At 42.3% G+C, this 19,711-nt stretch overlaps 1 protein-coding gene across 1 annotated transcript; it reads left to right on the top strand.

Annotated features, from left to right (window-relative positions):
- Positions 1-8,145: 8,145 nt before the first annotated feature.
- Positions 8,146-19,711, top strand: LOC102513548 (nucleoside diphosphate kinase A). Its single transcript, XM_006176970.3, has 5 exons — positions 8,146-8,302; positions 14,835-14,964; positions 17,473-17,574; positions 18,804-18,916; positions 19,396-19,711. The coding sequence occupies exons 2-5, from the start codon at positions 14,839-14,841 to the stop codon at positions 19,511-19,513; spliced, it is 459 nt and encodes a 152-aa protein (XP_006177032.1). The 5' UTR covers positions 8,146-8,302; positions 14,835-14,838; the 3' UTR covers positions 19,514-19,711.

The raw sequence follows: 19,711 nt of genomic DNA, 5'->3' as shown, positions 1-19,711 counted from the left end.
CAAAGACTCTAAACTCTAATTTGTGGATTTAGAGGCAGAAGGTTAAAGTCCAAGGTACAAGTGGGTGGGCTGTGACTAGACTGGGAAAGGAAGAGACAAGATTGCAGTGTAGGATACATTCATGAGAAGAAGGCTCACAGAATGCCCTTTGTTCCTCCTTATTTCCCAGTTGCCTTACAGTTACGCAGGGCCATTTGACTAGTTCTAGTCAATGGAAGGAGCAGTGATGCGTGTCACCTCCAAGGCAAACCAACCATCCAAGGGCCACTGCATGACCCTCTAGTGCTCTCTGCCCCATTTGGTGCTCATAGGCTTTGTATGGGGATGGCAGAAACATGTTAGTAAGAACCAGGTTCCCAGAGTTATTGCAAGGAGAGAACTAACCACAGAGGATGCTGGCCATGCAGCAGATTTTAAGTGAGTGACAAAGTTTGGTTTTGTTCAGTGCAATAGAATAAATGTTTATGTTCTCTTCCCCTCAAATTCATATGTTGAAACCCTAATCCCTCTCCCATAACAGTATTAGGAGGTGGGGGCCTATGGAAGGTGATGACATGAGGGTGGAGCCCTCATGAATGGGATTAGTGTCCTTATAAAAAAGACCTCGGAGAGATTCCTTGCTGCTTCCATTGTGTGAGGTTACAGTGAGAAGACAGCTATCAGTGATGAAAGGGATTCTCATTAGTCACCACATCTGTTGGCAACATGATCCTGGACTTCCCTGTCCCCAGAACTATGAAGAATAAATGTTTATTGTTTACAAGCCACCTAATCTATGGTATTTTTGTTATAGTGGCCTGAATGGACTAAGAAATGAAGCCACAGAGAGTTGGGGGTTGATTTTTTTTTTTTTTTTTTTTTTTACTTCAGTGCCACCCAGCTTATCCTGACTAATACAGAAGGCACTACAATCAACTGTATTATAGAAATCACAGATTACATAACATTCAGTCCCAATCTGAAGAGGCTGAAGGGAGGAAGGAGATAGATTGTGGAACCAGTCTAGTATCATAATAATCATCAGTAAAGACAAAAGATACCATTCCCATGTAACGGCTCCCAGTAGGGGTTCTGGAGAGTCAAAGGCCATGAAAGCAAGAAAGAGATTAATGCTAAAGCACTGCTCTGAATATACAGCCTCTCCAGCCACATTAGTCCTTCCCCCAGAGAGTTTTAGTCTGAAAGACCAGACCAGGGTCAAGGCAAGTGGGGAGATTGATATAGAAAAAGAATCCATGTTTTTGCTAAAGGCTTTATTATACCTAGGCTTGGAAAGTGGAGACAAGAGGGGGGAAAAAAAGGAAGGAAAAAGTGGAGACAAGAGGAGAGTTTTAAGAGAATGTTAAAATAAATGGGATTGAGGAGTTTATGGAGAAATGATCGACTGTATTATTGTCATTGTTCATAGGCCAGAGCAGAAAATGCAGGGATAAGTAAACATAATTGCCTCCCCCCACCAAAAACAAACAAACAAACAAACAAAAAACCCAGAGAAAATGCAGAGGTGTCGAAGGAAGGCAATATAACTGAAATAGAAAAAGATGATTGATGCAGTTTGGGTTGGAATGTGACTCTTAAGATCTCACTAGGCCAAGGAAGTCTGTGATTTCTGAGGACATCATATTCTATGGGGTACAGTATAGTAGTTAAGCTTATGAGCTCTGGAGCAAGAGCAAGATGGATTCACAGCCTGGCTCTAACACTTGTTAGTTTTGTGGCCTTGGGTAAATTGTTTAAATTTCCTGTGCCTCTGTTTTCCCATCTGTAAGACAGGAATTAGAATAGTGCCCAGATCATACAGCTGTTGCATCAGACTGTGGGAGGAGACCCTCACAACTTCCTTCCCCAGTCAGCAAATAATACAGGATTCCCCAAAACCTCTCCCCCTCCGTCCCTTAGGGAAAAAGCCTCACTTAGAAGACTGAGATAGTTTACTTTGCATACTCTAGAGCTAGAAGCAGACAGATGATCTGTGCATACTTTTTTTGTGAAACAGAGGCAATTACCTTCACCAAATGATCCTGCTGCTTGATTTGTAGTTTGTCTCTGGAGTCAAAGGTAGGAGGGTTCCTACTTCATTCTTGATTATGGGCAGTGAAGATTCCCTGGGGGCTCATTCCCAATTATTGTTATAAATGTTCTCTCTCTGCCCTGAATCCCCAGATGCTTTTTTGTTTCTCACATGCAGTCATAATGCATCCCTTGCTCTGATTGTATAAATCATTAATAACAGGACAGCCACGACCTGAATCAGTTCTATTCTCTGCGCAGTACTGGAGTATTGGTCTTGAATTATGTTTTCTTTGCACCCCATTGTGAGTCCCCCCGTGAAGGTAAGACCTGGGAATAAAGCTGTGAGTAGACTGAAGCAGCACACACATGGTTTAGAGCCCAGGCTCTGGTGCTGCACAGACTGGTTCTGCCTCTTCTAGCTCTCTGAGCTTGGGCAAGTTACTCAGCCTCCATGAGCCTCAGTTTCCTCACTTAAAGAATGAAAATAATAGTAGTAGTTATCTCATTAAGTGGTTATATGGATTAAACAAGTCACTGTAAGTAAAGCACATTGTGCCTGACACAGAGCAATCTTTCAATGAACATCAGTTATTACTCATTTCTGTATAACAAATGAGTGGTAATTATTGCTCCTTTGTAAATAGTTTATGGACCTACAGATCACTTTTACGCAGTTAATTCTGACAGGTCTCTCCCTAGGCCTAGTGCATCTTCTGAACCCCAGGTAAACTGATTACTACATATTTTCTCCCTTGTATCACTCTCCGTCAGATTCAACATTTCACCAAACTCATTTCCTCTAGCTGGCTCCCTCTGGTCTTCTTCATTTCTGTTAATATCATTATTGTCACAGTTTCTTAGGTGTAAAAATTTTGTCACCCATAGCTATAAAAAAACCCAAACAGCTAACATTTATTATTTATGTGTCAGACGCTGTGTTAAATTTTTATTGGATTACTTTATATAACCCTCACAACAGTCTTATGATGATTTAGCAAATACAGAAACTGAGGCTTAGTGATGTTGAATAATTTGTCCAAGTTCACATAACTAATAAGTCAAGAATCACCCCCCAACCTTTTGAAAACAGAGCCATGTTCTTAAGTACTATCATTGCTGATAACATAGTTCCTCTCTATCCCTTTTAATTCTATCTAATCAATTCCGTCAGTTTATCCTAGGAATTCTGAACATTCCTTTAACCACTTTAATCCTTATACCTTGATTATCCTCCTAATGAGTCTCTTTGCTTCTTCTTGCTCTCCAATCTACCCTCTAAATCATAGTCAGATTCTTTGCTGTCTAAAACATAGCACTCCCTTGCGGGGAAGAAACAGCTTAAACAGTAGAGCATACACTTAGCCTACACAAGGTTCTGGATTCAACCCCCAGTACCTCCCCTATAAATAAATAAGGAAATCTAATTACCCTCCCCCCACAAAATCAAATCAAATAAATAAATAAAATGTAGCACTCCCTAAGTACCAGGGTAATCTTGCATATATGGCATCATCTCTGTTGATTATTCATATCTCTGTAAAGTAAATGAATAGCCTTAACAGTTTTTTTGAGTTACAGAATTTTAAGATATTTCTCATGTCACTGTCCTATCCCCAAAGCTGCAGTGACTTTCCATTAACTACAGCCTAAAGTCTCAACTTCTTAGACTAGCATTCATGGATTGTCACTAATCTTGGTGGTTCTATCCCTACTAGCACTTTATCAGTGTCTAATCAGTTTCTCAGACATTTTCTACTTTTCCCTGCTTACATCCTTTCCTCTTGGCTACTTTCCTGATCTCCCAGTACCTACATCTGTATTATCTATTTACCATCTTCTTTTTGTATATCCACATCCTACCTCCTCTATAAAATCTTGCCCCTACTCCACAAAGGCAGGCTGGTGACCACTCTTTCTTCACAATAGTTGATATCATTAGTATAGTTCACTAAACATTACTCTTATTATTATTTTGGGAGGTGATTACATTTGGTTAGCAATTTTTTTTTAGCAAGGGGCAGGTTGAAAGCCAATGATCTAATGTCTGAGGTAGGGTAGTCCCATTCTTGGAAGTTATAAGCAGAGACTAAAACATCTTGCTAGGGTTTCTGGTGAGAGGATTGATCCAATGTCCCATTAAGATTACTTTTCAGCTTTAAATTTGTATTGTTTTCTGATTTGGTTTGCAGAAAATATTTACCTGTGGGAGCATGGGGAGTTGTGTGTGGGACTGAGAAAAGAAGATTAGGGTGAGTCATGTAATTAGGACGGGTTTCAGGAAGAAATGAGATCTTCCTGTTTTCTGCTGCCCATCCCCCTTCTCCAGCATCTGCCCGGGCAAGACCCTCCCCACCCAATAAAGCTTAAATTTTTAATTTAAAAGAACCTGGCTCTAGGACACAGTCTCATAGAGTCTACCAATCAACAGCATTGGAATCATCAAACTCTCTGGCTCCACCTCAGAACCTACTGAATGAGAATTTGCATTTTAACAAATTCTCAGTGATTCATTTGTACATAGAGATTTTAGAAGCAGTAGTACAGTGGACCCCAAATACTAAAAAGGAGCTTTGAAAATAACTCTATTGAACTGGTATTTAATGTATCATCTACAAAAAAAAAAAAACAAAAAAACTAGAAGTCAACATCTTTTTTCTCTTTCTCTCATGCCTATCCAACAGCAAGACCTATGGGCTCAAATTTAAATATATATCCTATAACCAACTACTTGTCTTCTCTTTTGTCACCATCTATTGCAAAGCACCATTATCTCCCACTTGGACTACTCTATAGTCTCAGCCAATTTTTCCAATTCTGTTTAAATTTTTAAAAATTTTGAAATAGTTATAGATTCAAGGGAAGTTGAAAAAAAATAGGTACAAGGAAGTTTTTTTTAACTGAAGTATAGTCAGTTTACAATGTTGTGTCAATTTCTGGTGTACGGCATATTTCTTCAGTCATATATATGTATGTATTCACATACATTTATTTTCAAACTCTTTTTCCATTAATTGAAAGTAATAATCATGCTTGGTCTCTGAGTCCTTCTCCAAGGAGAAGGTCACAGAACTGTAACCTTATAAAATAGACTGAATTACCAAGAAGACCATATCTTGAGTGCTTATGAGATAGAGGTCTAGCCTCTATAGAACTGGTTGTCTGGAGGCAATATGTCACCATTCTAAGTCTTCTGATGAGAAAAGGATGATTCTGTTGATTGTTATCAGGGCTTTATTGTTTGAGCTATGGATATATAACCTCCCCACCCCACCCCCAAGGTGGGTTCACAGTTTTGAAGGCACTAGCCTACTGTAAGTCCCTTTGCCCGGCACCATGACAATCTCAAGGTTAACTATAAAAGGTCAAAGAGTGGGTGGTGGCCCAATGCCTCGGAATCCCAGCCCCTTCCTCAGGATAGTTGGAATAGTCCTCCCACTTGTAGGCCTGTGAAGTTACTGAGCCCATAAAAACTGGCAACACTACCCTTGCACTCTCTCTATGGAGTGTGTACCTACTTCTACTTTATCCTGAGCATCCAACCCCCACACCTTGTGGCCTTTCTCTTGCCTTCTAAAACAGCCTACACTCTATGCAGTATGTATATCTCTAAATATATCTATCTTTACTCAATTGTGGCTCACTTTTGAATTTCCTGCATGAAGCCAAGTACCCACACTTGGCAGGGCACATTCCCAGGGCTCAACCGAGACCTGGGACATGTCCCTCCTCACATCCTACATTCGTTTTTCCTGCATCAGTACTATTTTAAATTCCTACCAGTAGTGATCCAGTTTCTCCACTTCCTTGACAGCATCTGGTATTGTTACTAGTTTTTTGGGTTTTTTTTTTGTTTTGTTTTTTCATTTTAACTATTATATGTGTGTAGTGATATCTCATTGTGGTTTAAATTTGCATTTCCCTAATGGCTAAAGAAGCTGTATATCTTTTCATGTGCTTATTGGCCATCTATATGTCCTCTTTAGTGAAATGTCTATTTTTATCTTTTGCTCATTTTCTAATTAGGTTTTCTTTCAATTGAGTTGTGAGAATTCTTTATATAGTCTAGATACAAGGGTATGTTGGTTATGTGCCTTGCAAATATTTTCTCCCACCCTATACTTTGTTTTTCATCCTCTTCTCAGGGTCTTTTGAGGAGCCAAAGGTTTTGATTTCAAAAAGATCCAATTTATCAGTGTTTTCCTTTTATGGATTGTGCTTTTGGTGGCAAGTCTAAAAACTCTGCCTAGCCCTTGGTCCTGAAGAATTTTTTTTTACCATTTTTTTTCCTAAATTTTTTATAGTGTTGACTGAAAAAAAAAAAAGCATAACCTAAAAGTTGTGATTTATATTTTATTTGGCGACCTTACTGAAGACTATAGCGTGGGAGACAGCCTCTCAGCTCTAAAAAACTGTTCCAAAAGAGGTGAGGAGCAAGGACTTATAGGAGTTTCTGCTGAAAAAAAAATGTAGTGGAACATCAAAATTTACTGCTAATCACACACAGAAAAGATGCATTGGGGGAAAAAATCAGATGCATATTGAAACAATTCCTTTAATATGCATCTTAACTCCCCTCAGGGTGCACCACTGGGGAAGGCTGCAGCAGCTGATGGCTTGATGACAGGTAACTTTGTTTACTGAAATGACAGCATTTTTCGTCTGCTGTATTTGTGAAAAGGAACAGGACTCTGTGGGGTCCTCCCTGATACAAATCCTTTCCATGTCCCCCATTTCTTCTCAGTAGGACCTAGGCTTCATTCAGCCTCCTTGGCCTTCTCTGAGTTCCAAAGGGCAGATTCAAACAGTTGTTAACCAGACAAGGGAGGGAATACAAGGACAAGGGAGGGACAGTCAAGAAATTGTGCAGCCTTGGGGCAAAGTCCTGGTTCCTCCTTAAGGAATATATATAACAATATCTTTGAGAATATCTTTGAGTTCTTCTGGAACTAAGGCCCCCACACAGATGGAGGATAGCAATTTAAAGCTAAGCACAAGACTCCTGGGGCACTGCCCTATTACCTCACCAGCAACCAATCAGAAGAAAATCACACACCCTGTAGCCCTCACCTCAAATTTTGCCTATAAGTACTTTTCCCCAAAAACCGTCCAGGAGTTCCAGTTTTTTGAGAAGAGCCTCTAATCCTTGCTTGGACCTGCAATAACAGGTCCAAACTCCTACAAAAGTGGTTTGTTTGGCTTCACTGAGCATGGGGCACAGGAACTTTTGTTTGGTGACAGTTTTACATTTACATTTAAATCTAAGATCCATTTTGAGTGAATTTTTATTTAAGGTAGGAGGTTTAGGTAGAGGTTCCTTTTTCTTTCTTTCCTTCCTTCCTTCTTATTGCCTTTAGCTGTCCAATTGCTCCAGCTTCCTCAGAAGGTTACTATTCTACTTTATACCTTACTCCATCCATTCCTCCTACAGCCATCAGTATGATTTTTTAAAAATATAATGTATCGCACTATTCAAAACCCTTCCCTTGGCTTCCCACCACGACATAATCTTGCCGCTCTCCAATGGTATCTTTTGGCACTCAATGCCCACTGTAATGCTGGGCCCTCCAATAATCACGAGAATTGCTCCTTCCCTTCATGCAGCTCTATTCTATTGCTTCTTCTTGTGAGAAATTTCTCCAATCAACCTTTAGTTTACTCCTTCGATCCTCCTTGCCCTGCTTTTTCTTGACAATATTCACATACTGTGATATGTTTATTACATATTAATTTGTTCATTTGTTTATTGTTTGTCCCCATTCACAACCCCTCAAGAAGCTCCAAGAAAGTTTCTGCTATACCCCAGATGCTGAGCAGTGCCTGGCACACAGTAAGTACTCAATAAATAATCTGCTTGACAGGATGGAAAGAATGAGTAAATGTAAAATGAGGGCGACTGTCTACTTCTGGGTCAGGAGCTCCTTCAGATTTCCTGCAAAGTGTGAGCGCCACCTCTCGGAAGCCAGTTCGCTCTTCAAATACGGAAGCGAGTCACAGAATCTTAAGGCGGGGGTGGGGGTGGGGCGCTGGAGTTGGGAGAGATGGCGGGAGCTCGTCGGAAGAGCCGGAAAAAGCACTACCGGAAGTTAAAACTTGGGAAATTTGCTCCCTGGAATGACACCCGACTGCCAAGAGGAAGCGCAGGCGAGTGGTGCTTTCTGAAATGGGCCCTCCCGCCGCGGATCTGGGCAGAAACGTTCCGGGCCCGCGGGTGTCTGGAACCACGAGGAGCGAGGGCGCGTTTTCGGTGTCGGCAGCAGCAAACGGAGTTGAAGCCCAAGTAGCCCTAGGGGTGAGAAGAGTTCGGGGTCCTGAAAGGAAAGGGAGAGGAAGGGGGCCGCTGAGGGGAAGGTGAAGAGGTCGGGTGTGTTCCGCTCTGAGATGTGGCAAGGGGGATCGGGTGGGAGGAAAGGGCAGGGGAGCGCCTGTCAGGTGCAAACCTGCAGGTGCAGGCCCCACGGCACGTGGACTCGCCTTTGTCCCTGCCTACCTTTACCATCAGGCCGCGATCATAGGGGCTTATTTGTTTCTGAGTGCAGTCCTGGGCTTGGAATTGGCACTCAGTAAGTGCTTGCTGAATGAATGAATGTGTGTTTCGGGTGGGTGCGGAGGACACTTACAGGGACTGCAGCTCTTTGGCCGCATTTTCTCCTGGGGAATCCACGCTTATCTCGAGCGTCCATTCGGAGTTCTCCGCCAGTTCTTGGACTTTGTCCCTTTTTTTTTTTGGAGGTGCAAGGTGATTATCATTTAAGACATTTTCTTTGCTCTTACGCTGTGGCTAGGTACCAAGGACAGAAACAGAAGTAAACCATCCTCTGTACATGGGGATGCCGCTTGCCAGTGGAGAGGCAGATCAACAGAGAATTCAAATATATTGTTAAGGTGCTGTAATAAAAGGTTAACTAAAAGTACAGGAAGATAGAGACAGGAGGTGGTGCTGCTATCCACATTAGGGATTGTCTTTCAAGGTGAGCGCACTCCTTTCTCATCTTGTGGAAGCAGAGCAGGTCCTGAGCCTGGTCTTCTCTGTAAAAGGAAACCTCTGGAACAGATGCTCTGTAGGCATCCCTCCAGCATGATGTTGCATATCAGATATTCCTAATGGTAATGGTTCTCCCACAGTACACCATTTACTGGTTAGTCAGAATATTCATTATATATTAGGATGTAGCATAAGTTGCATAGGGTTGGGAAATCCAGATTTGGGCCCTCATTCTGATGTTTAGATCTAGTTCCTCATTAGTAAAAGAAGGGGATTGTAATAAATTAATGTCTAAAACTCCTTCCATTTCTGATACCATGATTGTGGCCGTAGGTCAAACTGTATTTTATACTTTCTTGTACCAGTTGTCACTTTCACATTATCACCGTAGTTTCCTTCATCTGGAGAACTGAGACAGATATTGTCTTATTTTTACATCCCCTGCCTTAGCTCTGCCACAGTGTTGGGCCCAGGGCAGAAGCTTATGTTAGTTCTCAAACTGGCTCCTGTACATAGAAGGCAAGGGGAGACTGAAGAAAGACAGACTACTCCGGGTTGGTAGGTGGCAGGTGTAATAAGCAGGGGAAGTTGAAGTTTATCTCGGGTGGCTGCAAGACAAATGGATCTCCACTGGAATTTTAAAAGTTTATATATATAGAGTCCCATAATTCGAATCGTCGATAGTTACTAAAGTAAGTAAGGCAGTAATAATGTCCAAGGCTGTTCTGTTTTGGAGGACAGCTTATTTCATTAAAGATATTTCAGTGGTTGGTAAAGACAGACTTTGCTGGTTGTTATTTAAGGATTGCTGGGTGAATTTATTAAGAGCTTCTATGTATGCTATAATATCCTTCAGACCAATGGAGGGACAAAGATGGGGGGGGCTAAATGATTGTACCAGTGGAAAACAGAATGTGCTCATCTGGCCTTGAGGAGAGGGAGGTTGGTGACTTTAGGAACTTGACTTGGTTTTATGTACCATACATGTTGACCGGAGGAGGCAGCACTGTCAGGGGTGAGGAGATGGACTGGGGACGGGAGAACAAAGCCAGACCAAGACTCCCACCTTCCTTCTTTCAAAGGTGCTTGTTCCATTCCAGGTATAGCACATTTCAACAGGTCTGCTTCCAGCAGGACAACTGGATCCCAGTGAAGATTAAGTAATTCCACCTTACTCGGGGTGTGAACTAATTCCCGGTGGGTCATCCCATTGCAGATTTCAGTAGATGACTCCTTTCCCAGGCATGGTGGGGCTTGGTGTTCTCAGCAACACAGCATGTTGATCCACAAAGTCCAGGAAATGGCTGTTTCCCAAGACTTCCTTATATTTATGGCATTGGATGTCTGGGCAGGGGTCTCCAGTCGGACATACAGGGCAACAGGCCCTACTGGTTGATAATGCAAATGTATCAGAGTCTCAGACAGTACTTTAGTCCACCTGGCCAAGGTGGTTTTTACCTGTTAGTAATTTAATTTGCTGGTTTAATATTCTATTTTTCCTTTCTGCCAGTCCTCCTGCTTGTGGGTTATAGGGGAGATGGAACTTTCATTCAGTGTCATATTCTTTTGCCCAGTTTTGCACATCATGACCTTTGAAATGTAACACCCATCACTGTCTATTCACCAAAAGTATCCGTATGTGGTCTCGGCTTCTCTGCTTCCCTGATGATGGCAGCCTGGTTTGAGAGGCGACAGGGGAAAGCTTGGATTAGGCCTGGGTGCTCCTCTGCTGCAAATAGATGTGCCCCATGGGTGCTCCTCTGCTGCAAATAGATGTGCCACTTAGTCAGTGTTGGGGCTTGAACCACAGCAGAGGTGGGTCAGTGGAATATATTCCCACCCCTCCAAAGGAAGGGACATTCTTACCATGATGTGCTGTTCCTTTGTGAGAGGATCTTCCCGGAGGAGTGCTGTGTACTCTGCTAGGAGCTGTTGCTCTGTAGGGGTGTACTGGTTTTCTGCCCTTTTCCAGAGCTGGGAGCAGAATCCTGTGGATACTCTCTCCTGTTGTCTCTGCCACTGTGCCCAACCCATACCTTCTAGAGTCACACATGCATATAACCCAAATGGTAGCCCTGCTTGGGAGATGCCCATAGCTTTGATCTGCTTCACTAATATTTTTGTCTTCTCAAAGGTGGTTTGCTGCTCTGTCCGCTAGTCCCGCACATGCCGTCTCTTTACCAGGCCATATAAGGGATGGAGGCACTGTGCCAGGTGGAATAACAGTCCTCCAAAAACGACAAAAGCTTGCACCTCTTTCACATTCTTAGGGTTGATAGGTTCATACCTCATCAATCACAGCTTCTGGGACCATGTGCATCTTACCCCATCAAATGACTCCCCAAAACTTTACTGTGGTGCCTGGGCCTTGACTTAATTACCTGTGGATTCACCGCCTATTCTCTCCCTCACAGATGTTCCAGCAAAGCCTGCAGAGTGTCCTGCAGCAGGGGCAAGTCTTCACGTGTCAACACTGTATCATCCACGTAATGGGCCTGTTTTACTGATGTGGAGAAGGTTAATAGGGACAGGTCTCAGGCTCCCAACTCATGACCTGTGGTGGGCTGTTCAGACAGCCTTGGGGAAGCTTGAAAGGTCCATTACTGCCCCTGCCACATGAAGGCAAACTGATCTTAATCATCATAAACCTATGCTTGTCGGAGTTTTTCCATGAATCTCCTTGAAGATGAGGTACTTTTACAGGAACAGTTTTGCAAAAACATCAGAGTAAAACAATGACTGTAGATGACAAAAGACTTTACAATGGCCATGGTTAAAGAGCTGATGAGAGCTCACTATAATACAATTGACAAGGAAATTTGATTATTCTGTTATATGCATTTTAAAATTATAACTGAGGTGGGAGAGCACATGCTTAGCATGCGAGGTCCTGGTTTCAATCCCCAGTACCTCCTCTAAAAAATTAATAAATAAGTAAGTCTAATTACCCCCCCCGGAAAATAAATAAAAATTTTAAAAACAAAAAAATAAAATTATAACTGATAACACTGCATCAGGTTTTTAGGGATTTCATACAAATATACCCTAAAGAAAATTTAACATCACTTCTTTTTTCTTTTTTTAATTGAAGTATATTTGGTTTATAATGTTGTGTTAATTTCTAGTGTATACAATAGTGACTCAGTTGTGCATATATATATATATATTTTCATATTCTTTTTCATTATAGGCTATTATAAGATACTGAATATAGTTCCCTTTGAACATCACTTTTTTTTTTAATTGAAGTATAGTTAGTTTACAGTGTTGGGCCAATTTCTGGTGTATGAACATCACTCCTTATTTGACAGTGTTTCCCATATAATTTAACATATCAAGTAGGCCTAAATAGTTTAACATCTTTTTTTTATAAAGATAGAGAATACGTCTTTTGAGATGTTACAGGGGCCCTCTGGAAAATCCCAAAGTTAGTTCAAATTCAACAAAACTTCATTTAGAATTTGATTTTTAGGAAGCTTACTGAAAATAACAAAAATTTTTAAAACACTTGATTAAATAGGATCTTAGATCACTGTGAAATAGTACTTAGGAATCTATTTAATCTAAGGAATAAAGACTTCAAAGGCAAATACAGAGAATTACATAGTTGTAAAAACAAAACAAAACAAAACAAAACTTAGCTCTTTTAATAGAGAAGACTCAGTTTTCCTAAGTAGTCCAAGATGTGATAAAGACAATGAAACACAAGAAATTATTTTGATAAAACACAGAATCTTTCTTTCCTAGGCAGGTTACTCAGAGGGTAGGGTATAGTATGTAGAGTGGTAGAGTGTGTTCTCAGCATGCACAAGGTCCTGGATTCAATCCCCAGTACCTTCATGAAATAAATAAATAAACCTAATTACCCCCTAGAAAAACCCCAAAATGAATAAAGAAATAGTAGGCAGGCTATTCAAAAGATAAAGAAAAACCTTTCATAGCCCCATAAGAAACAGACTAATAGTCCAAGAAAACTTTGTGCTTTGAGCAGATGAAAGAAACTTGTTTCAGTTTTACATAAGTACACTATTGATATCAAAGCTTATTTTTCTTTAGGCCAACTAGGTAGAGCTCTTTAACAAATTAATTTTGGCAGTACCCTCTGGAGATAGAAAAACATCACCTGTACATAACATATATCTGTAGACATACAAGAACATACAGATAGACACAAACAGAGAATCCATAGCTTTCATTCCAAAACTTTAGCAATGAATCAGGTATCCACTAACATGGCTAAAGCCTTTTACTTATATTTGTGGAGAAGACTTAAATTTGTATTTGCCCCTGATGAATAATAGGGAAGCCGTGAGATTTTGTGCAAGGCAGCTCCTATAGCAGTCTGTGTTTTCATCCTCCACCCCTTTTTCTTCACTGGGCAGTGCTTTAGTTATTTCCTGGGGTGTTTACAGTTCAAAGACATAAGATTTACAACTTCCAGAGGCAGAGAATGCAAGTTTTCTTCTAGGATTTTTGGGCTATATTTCTCTAATATCAAGTCTAGGGTAATTACTTGTTTAAAGTTTTGTGTTAGGAGTTGGACAGCCTGGGGCACCCCATCCATTTCTTTGTCAATCACCACAACATCATCCCATTTGCGCTCCTCACTTTCCCAAGGATTCTTTCTCTTAGCGACTTAATCAGGCTTTGTCACAGTGCTTGGATGTTAATCTGCAACCGCTTATGCTCTCCTAGCTTTGCAAAACAGCATGCTAAGTAAGGTCTTCAACTTGTCACCTGGCTCTCTTGTCTGCCAGCCCCGAGCAGTGAACAGCTGCACGTTCTTCTCTAACTTCAGCTCTTCTTCCAGCTGTCTCACTTGAGCATCAGCCTCTAGTTGTGCATCCGCTGCCCACAGTGAAGGCCAGCCCACTGCAGCAGCCAGTCGTTTCCCTTCTTTGCTGCTCTGCGTAGTTTCTCAAACAAATGCCTTAAAGCAGCCACGGTTCTCAGGGTATTTCTGTTCTCACATGGTGGCCCTCCCCACTTGGAGGTTGATGGCCAACTTGGGATTTCTTCCATGGATGCCTCTTTCCCAAGGTCCATCTCTTCAGTCTCCTGACTGCGTAGACAATTGTTAGTCCATAAACTGGCCCCTGTACACGGAGGGCAAAGTGAGACCAAAGAAAGAGGCGGACTGTTCCAGATTGGAAGGTGGCAGTTTTAATAAGCAAGGGCACATATATATGAGGCTTGTCTCGGTGGCTGCAGGACAGGTAGATCTGGGAGGAGGATAACAGCTCAGTGGTTGAGCACTGCTTGGCACGCACGAGGTACAAGGTTCAATCCCTGTACCTCCATTAAAAAAGCAAAAGAGAAAAAAAAAGAAGAAAGAGAAGAAAAAGAAAGATAAGTAGATCTCTGTACCCACCCATCAGAATCTTAATGTTTACATAGAGGCCTTAACTGGGTTCAGTTACGTATTCAGTCCAGGTGGTCTCAACAGCATCTGACTCTCTTAAGGCTGCATCCTTGGAACAGCTCCCACTGTGGGGACAGTGTACAGAGTGTACATTCCACCAACAGGAGCCTTAGATTGCCTGTATCCAGCTCGAGGGTGAACTGGCAGTCGTGTCCTCTTGGTTGCCTCCTTCAACAGCTTAATAGAAACTTATTGAATCAAATGGGATAGAAATGATAGCGCCTGCTTTTGGGCCCTTCCCCTCTCTGGGATATTAGTTCATAGATGAGGGGACTGAGGAGGAATTAGATTTTTACTAGAGTCTTGGAGTTGACATGACAGATTTAAACCAGCTTTATGGGGTAATCTGCTTGAGAAGGATAATGATGTGGGCAGGATATTCAGTGTTGTTTCATCCCTCCACCTGTCTATCCACAGGACCATGGCCAACAGTGAGCGCACCTTCATTGCCATCAAGCCAGATGGAGTCCAGCGCGGGCTGGTGGGAGAGATCATCAAACGTTTTGAGCAGAAGGGATTCCGCCTCATTGCTATGAAACTCATGCAGGTAAGTGGACTTAATTCTTGCTATTTTTGTTATTTCATAGTACAGGGGAACATTGCATGTCAGCTTCTCCATTTCTCCCTCTCTTCCTTTTTAGACCTCCATTTAGGGTGAGCACAAATATCTTGAAATCTGGAAACTCCTTGGTGGCCTAGCATCTCCACTGAGTCTTGGAACAAACCAAGTTATCTGGGACTTTCGGAAATCTTCTCCCTTTTCTATTAGCAATGTAAAGGTCCACGTGTTGCTGCAGCACGGTGACTTCTGACTCAAAGTCCTGAGCACATTTGAGCTCCTGGTCTTGAGTTTCCTGAGTGGATCATTTTAGAGAACTACCCCCTCCCCACTCAACCCCCATTTGAGGCAGGTTGTTTTTCAGCAAGGAAATCTTTCCATCATTATTTACCACGCACTTAGTGTCTAGCATATATTATGCACCACAGGGAAAGTAGGGGAAAATTGTGGTTTTGCCCTTGGGGAGGCCCACCTGAGACAGCAGAGAGCAGACATGCTTGCAGACACATACAAAGCACTATTTCAAAAAACGCAAAGGGTTGACTGGCCAAGAACCCTTCTTCAAACAGACCTGGGGAAGAAGAATTCAAATTCTCAAAGCAAATAAACTAGGGGATCATCTTTTTTCCTATTAAGAGCCAGCTTTGGACTTCCCTACTACAATTTAAATTTAGTTCGGGAGGGGAGGGTAGAGCTTAGTGGTAGAGTGTCTGCTTAGCATGTGCAAGTTCCTGGGTTCAATACCCAGTACCCCTGTTAAAATAAATAAATAAATACTTAGTAACCTGCCCCCCACACAAAAGAATTACATTAAATTTAGTTCGATTTGCAATTTAGGTCCTATGTAATGTTTTAGAAAAACTTTTAATATAAAAGGGTGTAGACTGTTTGTGCTGAGGGGAGAGCATGACGGAATGATCCTAGCTGGACAAGCAGTGCTTTCCAGAGAGTTTGCATATTAAATTAGGTTTTGAAGGTAAAGTGAATCAAAGTATTGCTGATCAGTTATTTATCATGTTCTGGGCATATGTGTTTTCTAATCCAGCCCTCATGACAACCCAGAGAGGTACTTATTCCTATTCCCTTGGTTGGCGATGAGGAAGCTAGGACTTGGAGAGGTTAAGTAAGTGATTACCAAGTCACTGAGGCAACTGGGGTTTTAACCGGGTCTCTCTGACCCCTCAGTGTGTACATTTTGTCCTTTACACTGAGTTTCCCATCAAGGACTTGGACGTGGTGAAGCATGGGGCAGGGGATTGTTGCCGTGAACCTGCAGGGTTATTTAGGTCTGATGTGGAGGGAGGCAAGGGAAAACTTGAGCACTCCTGCTGCCAAAAAAAAAGAAAAAGCCTGTGATCTCTTTTGCAGAGGAAAGATAACCAGAACCAATGAATAGAATTAAAAGTGTTCTGGTAAGGGCAGGTCGTCAGTGTGTATTAGGAGACTGCCACTACAAGTCCTGTGGATTGAGAGGACGGGGCAGGGTGAACTCTAACACGGAGTGATCACACGGCTGTGTAAGTTTGCTTTGGCTAGTGACGATCAACCAGGGGCCGAATGATGGGATGTGGTACCAGAGGACTGGGAAAACTAAGGGACCTCGTTGGACCCTTGGCAAGCGTGTATTTGGTGGCAAAGAGAGAACACAGCTGAGTCAGGCTGGCAGTGCTAAGCAGGGGGTTTTCTCTCTAGCTAACTTGATTTGTTCCCACATACCAGGCTTGCAATGTGAAAGATTCTAATACATTCTTAGTAACATTACTTATTGCTAGATGTCATACACTTTTGGGTGGTTTGTAAATACCTGTGGGAATTGCATGGCTCCCCACAATGGGCCTTTATCCTCTGAATAAATGTGAAGTATTCCTGAGAAATGGCCTGGTTCAATTTGCTTCTCATTCAATGCTTAGACCACCTCCCTCTAATATTTTAGTTGAGGCTTCTTGGGAATGAAAATTCATTGTATTGTTAGTTTTCTTGTCTAAAATGCGGTGGCTGGATTCAATTCTAATGTTCTGTAATTTTATTCTGATCAGTCAAGGCCAGTAGGGGGAAAATTGGTACAAAGCTGAAGCACTTTTAGTCCCTGTCACTTCTTCCCTCTGGTAAAGTCAAGAGTGAACTGGGGGTTGGGGAGAGAGGGTATAGCTCAGTAGTAGAGCACATGCTTAGCATGCACAAGGTCCTGCGTTCAATCCCCAGGTACCTCCATTAAAAATAAATAAATAAGTCTAATTACCCCCCAATAAAGAAACAAACAAACAAATAAATAAATAAATAGAAACTGCCACTTGAAAATTTTTTTTTAAAAAGGCAAAACAAAATATACAAAAAATTTTTTTAATAAAAAAAAATAAAGAGTGAATTGGGTTATAACAGAACTAGTGAGCTGAGAGCTCATGTTTTATACAGCAGGATGGGTGAGTGGGAAATAACTAGATTCCTGGGTTTGAGGAAGTGTTTGGATCAGTTCTCATCCTCTGTCCTGTGGAATAGGCTTCTGAAGACCTTCTCAAGGAGCACTATATCGACCTGAAGGACCGCCCGTTCTTTGCTGGCCTGGTGAAATACATGCACTCAGGGCCAGTGGTTGCCATGGTGAGTGTACATGTGTGGGATGTTGATGTGAATGACTCAGTTGGGAGGGAAGAGGGGATGTTGTGATTCCTGCTTCTGATGCCAGGTCCTCATTGATGCAGAGGATACAGAGGCTGGGGCACTGGATGGTTAGGATATGAGTCAGATTTCTAGCTCAACAAAGATAAAATACATTTGCTTGCTGAACTGAAGACTCATCTGGGAGAGATCAGGAGAGATCTACCTGACTGTAAGCTCTTGGAGGGCAGGGAGATGGTTTCATGTTTATTGCAGTAATTCTTCTCTGAGTACGTATTGGTTGTCATCTTTGTGTCGGGCTCTTTTCCAGACACTGGGGATATAGTCATGAGTGAGACAACATAGGTAACTGTTTTCATAGCTTTTCTTGTCTACACATCCTGAAAGAGAGGATGGACAGATGATAAAGAAACCGAAAAATACATGATTAATGATGTGCACAGAAATGAAATAGGATGATGTGATAACAAGTAACTACTTTTGATTGGGTGGTCAAGGAACATGATTTTCACCCTAAGATCTGAATGAGAAGGAGCCAGCCATGCACAGATTCACAGTGAAGAGCATTCTCAACCAAGAAAGTAGCATGTGCAAAAGGGCCTGGAGTGGGGGACTTTTTGAAGTACAGAAAGAAATTTGGAATAGCTGAAGCCTGGTGGGTGGAAGAGAAAGTTGGATGAGATGAGTTCAGAGGCACAGGCAGAGGCCAGAACATGTAGCGCTGTGCTGGCCCTGTACTTCATGAGGGCTGGGAGGCTATGGGAGGTTTTTACACTTGGTGTTTTAAAAAGGCTACTCTGGCTACTGTGTCAAGAATGGATTATAAGGAGGGGAGGGTATAGCTCAGTGATAGAGTGCATGCCTAGCATGCATGAGGTCCTGGGTACAATCCCCAGTAGCTCCATTAAATAAGAAAAAAATAAATAAATAAGCCAACAAACCTAATTACCCGCCCCCAGCAAAATTAGAAAATAAGTAATAACAATACAAATAAATTTTAAAAAAAGAATGGATTATAGAAAGGCAGGAATGGGGGCAGGGAGACCAGGATTCCAGTGCTAGAACATGTAGATGCTCCATAAATATTTGTTCAATGAACGAATGTCATTTTAAGGAAGATTTTTCTTTTTCTCTTTCTTTGAATGAATAGTTTTCAGGTTTCTGTTGAGACTGGTTTTTTTCCTTGACCATATCTTCTTTTGTCCTTGGAGGTCTGGGAGGGGCTAAATGTTGTGAAGACAGGCCGAGTGATGCTCGGGGAGACCAACCCTGCAGACTCCAAGCCTGGGACCATCCGTGGGGACTTTTGCATCCAAGTTGGCAGGTAGGAGTTGGTGCATTTTACCCTTTTCTAAAAATCCAAGTTAGGTGCCACAAGAATACGGGTTTCTGAAGCTAGGGATAGACATGTTGCCATATACAGATCAATCTGTAATCAGAGTTCCTGTTTTCCTCCTTAAATTGGTGTTTGGCTTTGCAGGCTCTCTCTGCCTCTGGCTGTTAACATCACTATGGCTGCACATCTGCTGAGAGGGTAGAACTGGGTACAACTCCCTTTGCTGACCAGAGTCCTTCCTGAAGGCTCTCACTGCTTGTGTCAGTATTGCTAGGAGGGCTGGATGTGGGGGGCACTCTTCATCCTTACATTAATGGCAGTCATGGGTGACATGGAATAGTGTACATGGAGCTCTGGCTTTTTCTGCTCCAGCAGCTGTAGGCTTTCTGGCAATGGGAATGAGGGGAGCCTCTGGGCAGTTTGGTCCTTCTGCTCTTGGTAATGTGGCCATCTCTTTCCCCATTCAGGAACATTATCCATGGCAGCGATTCCGTGGAGAGTGCTGAGAAGGAGATTGGCTTGTGGTTTCACCCTGAGGAACTGGCAGATTACAAGAGCTGTGCTCAGAACTGGATCTACGAGTGACATGAAGGCAGACCAACCACAGTGCTTCTCCCACATTGTTTCCCCTCCCTCCCATGGGCAGGGGACCAGGCTATAGCAAATCTAGTTATTTCTGAGAACTTCCCTTTTCATCTGGAGGGATACTCGGAGCTGTGAGGCTCCCTGTACAGTGTTACGTGCTACCATCGGATTAAAATGTTTCATCTCAAGGAAGGAGTC

The sequence above is a fragment of the Camelus ferus genome, chromosome 16 (assembly GCF_009834535.1).
Source record: "Camelus ferus isolate YT-003-E chromosome 16, BCGSAC_Cfer_1.0, whole genome shotgun sequence".
Lineage (NCBI taxonomy): Eukaryota > Metazoa > Chordata > Mammalia > Artiodactyla > Camelidae > Camelus > Camelus ferus.
The sequence above is the reverse complement of the archived record's forward strand: the minus strand, read 5'-3'. Positions and strand labels throughout refer to the sequence as shown.

What these genes read in the sequence shown, in the direction of transcription:
- LOC102513548 (XM_006176970.3), top strand. Translation starts at nt 14,839, where the DNA reads ATGGCCAACAGTGAGCGCACCTTCATTGCCATCAAGCCAGATGGAGTC. An exon ending in TTGCTATGAAACTCATGCAG is followed by an intron (nt 14,965 to 17,472) that starts GTAAGTGGACTT and finishes CCTGTGGAATAG; the next exon opens with GCTTCTGAAGACCTTCTCAA. An exon ending in TTTTGCATCCAAGTTGGCAG is followed by an intron (nt 18,917 to 19,395) that starts GTAGGAGTTGGT and finishes TTCCCCATTCAG; the next exon opens with GAACATTATCCATGGCAGCG.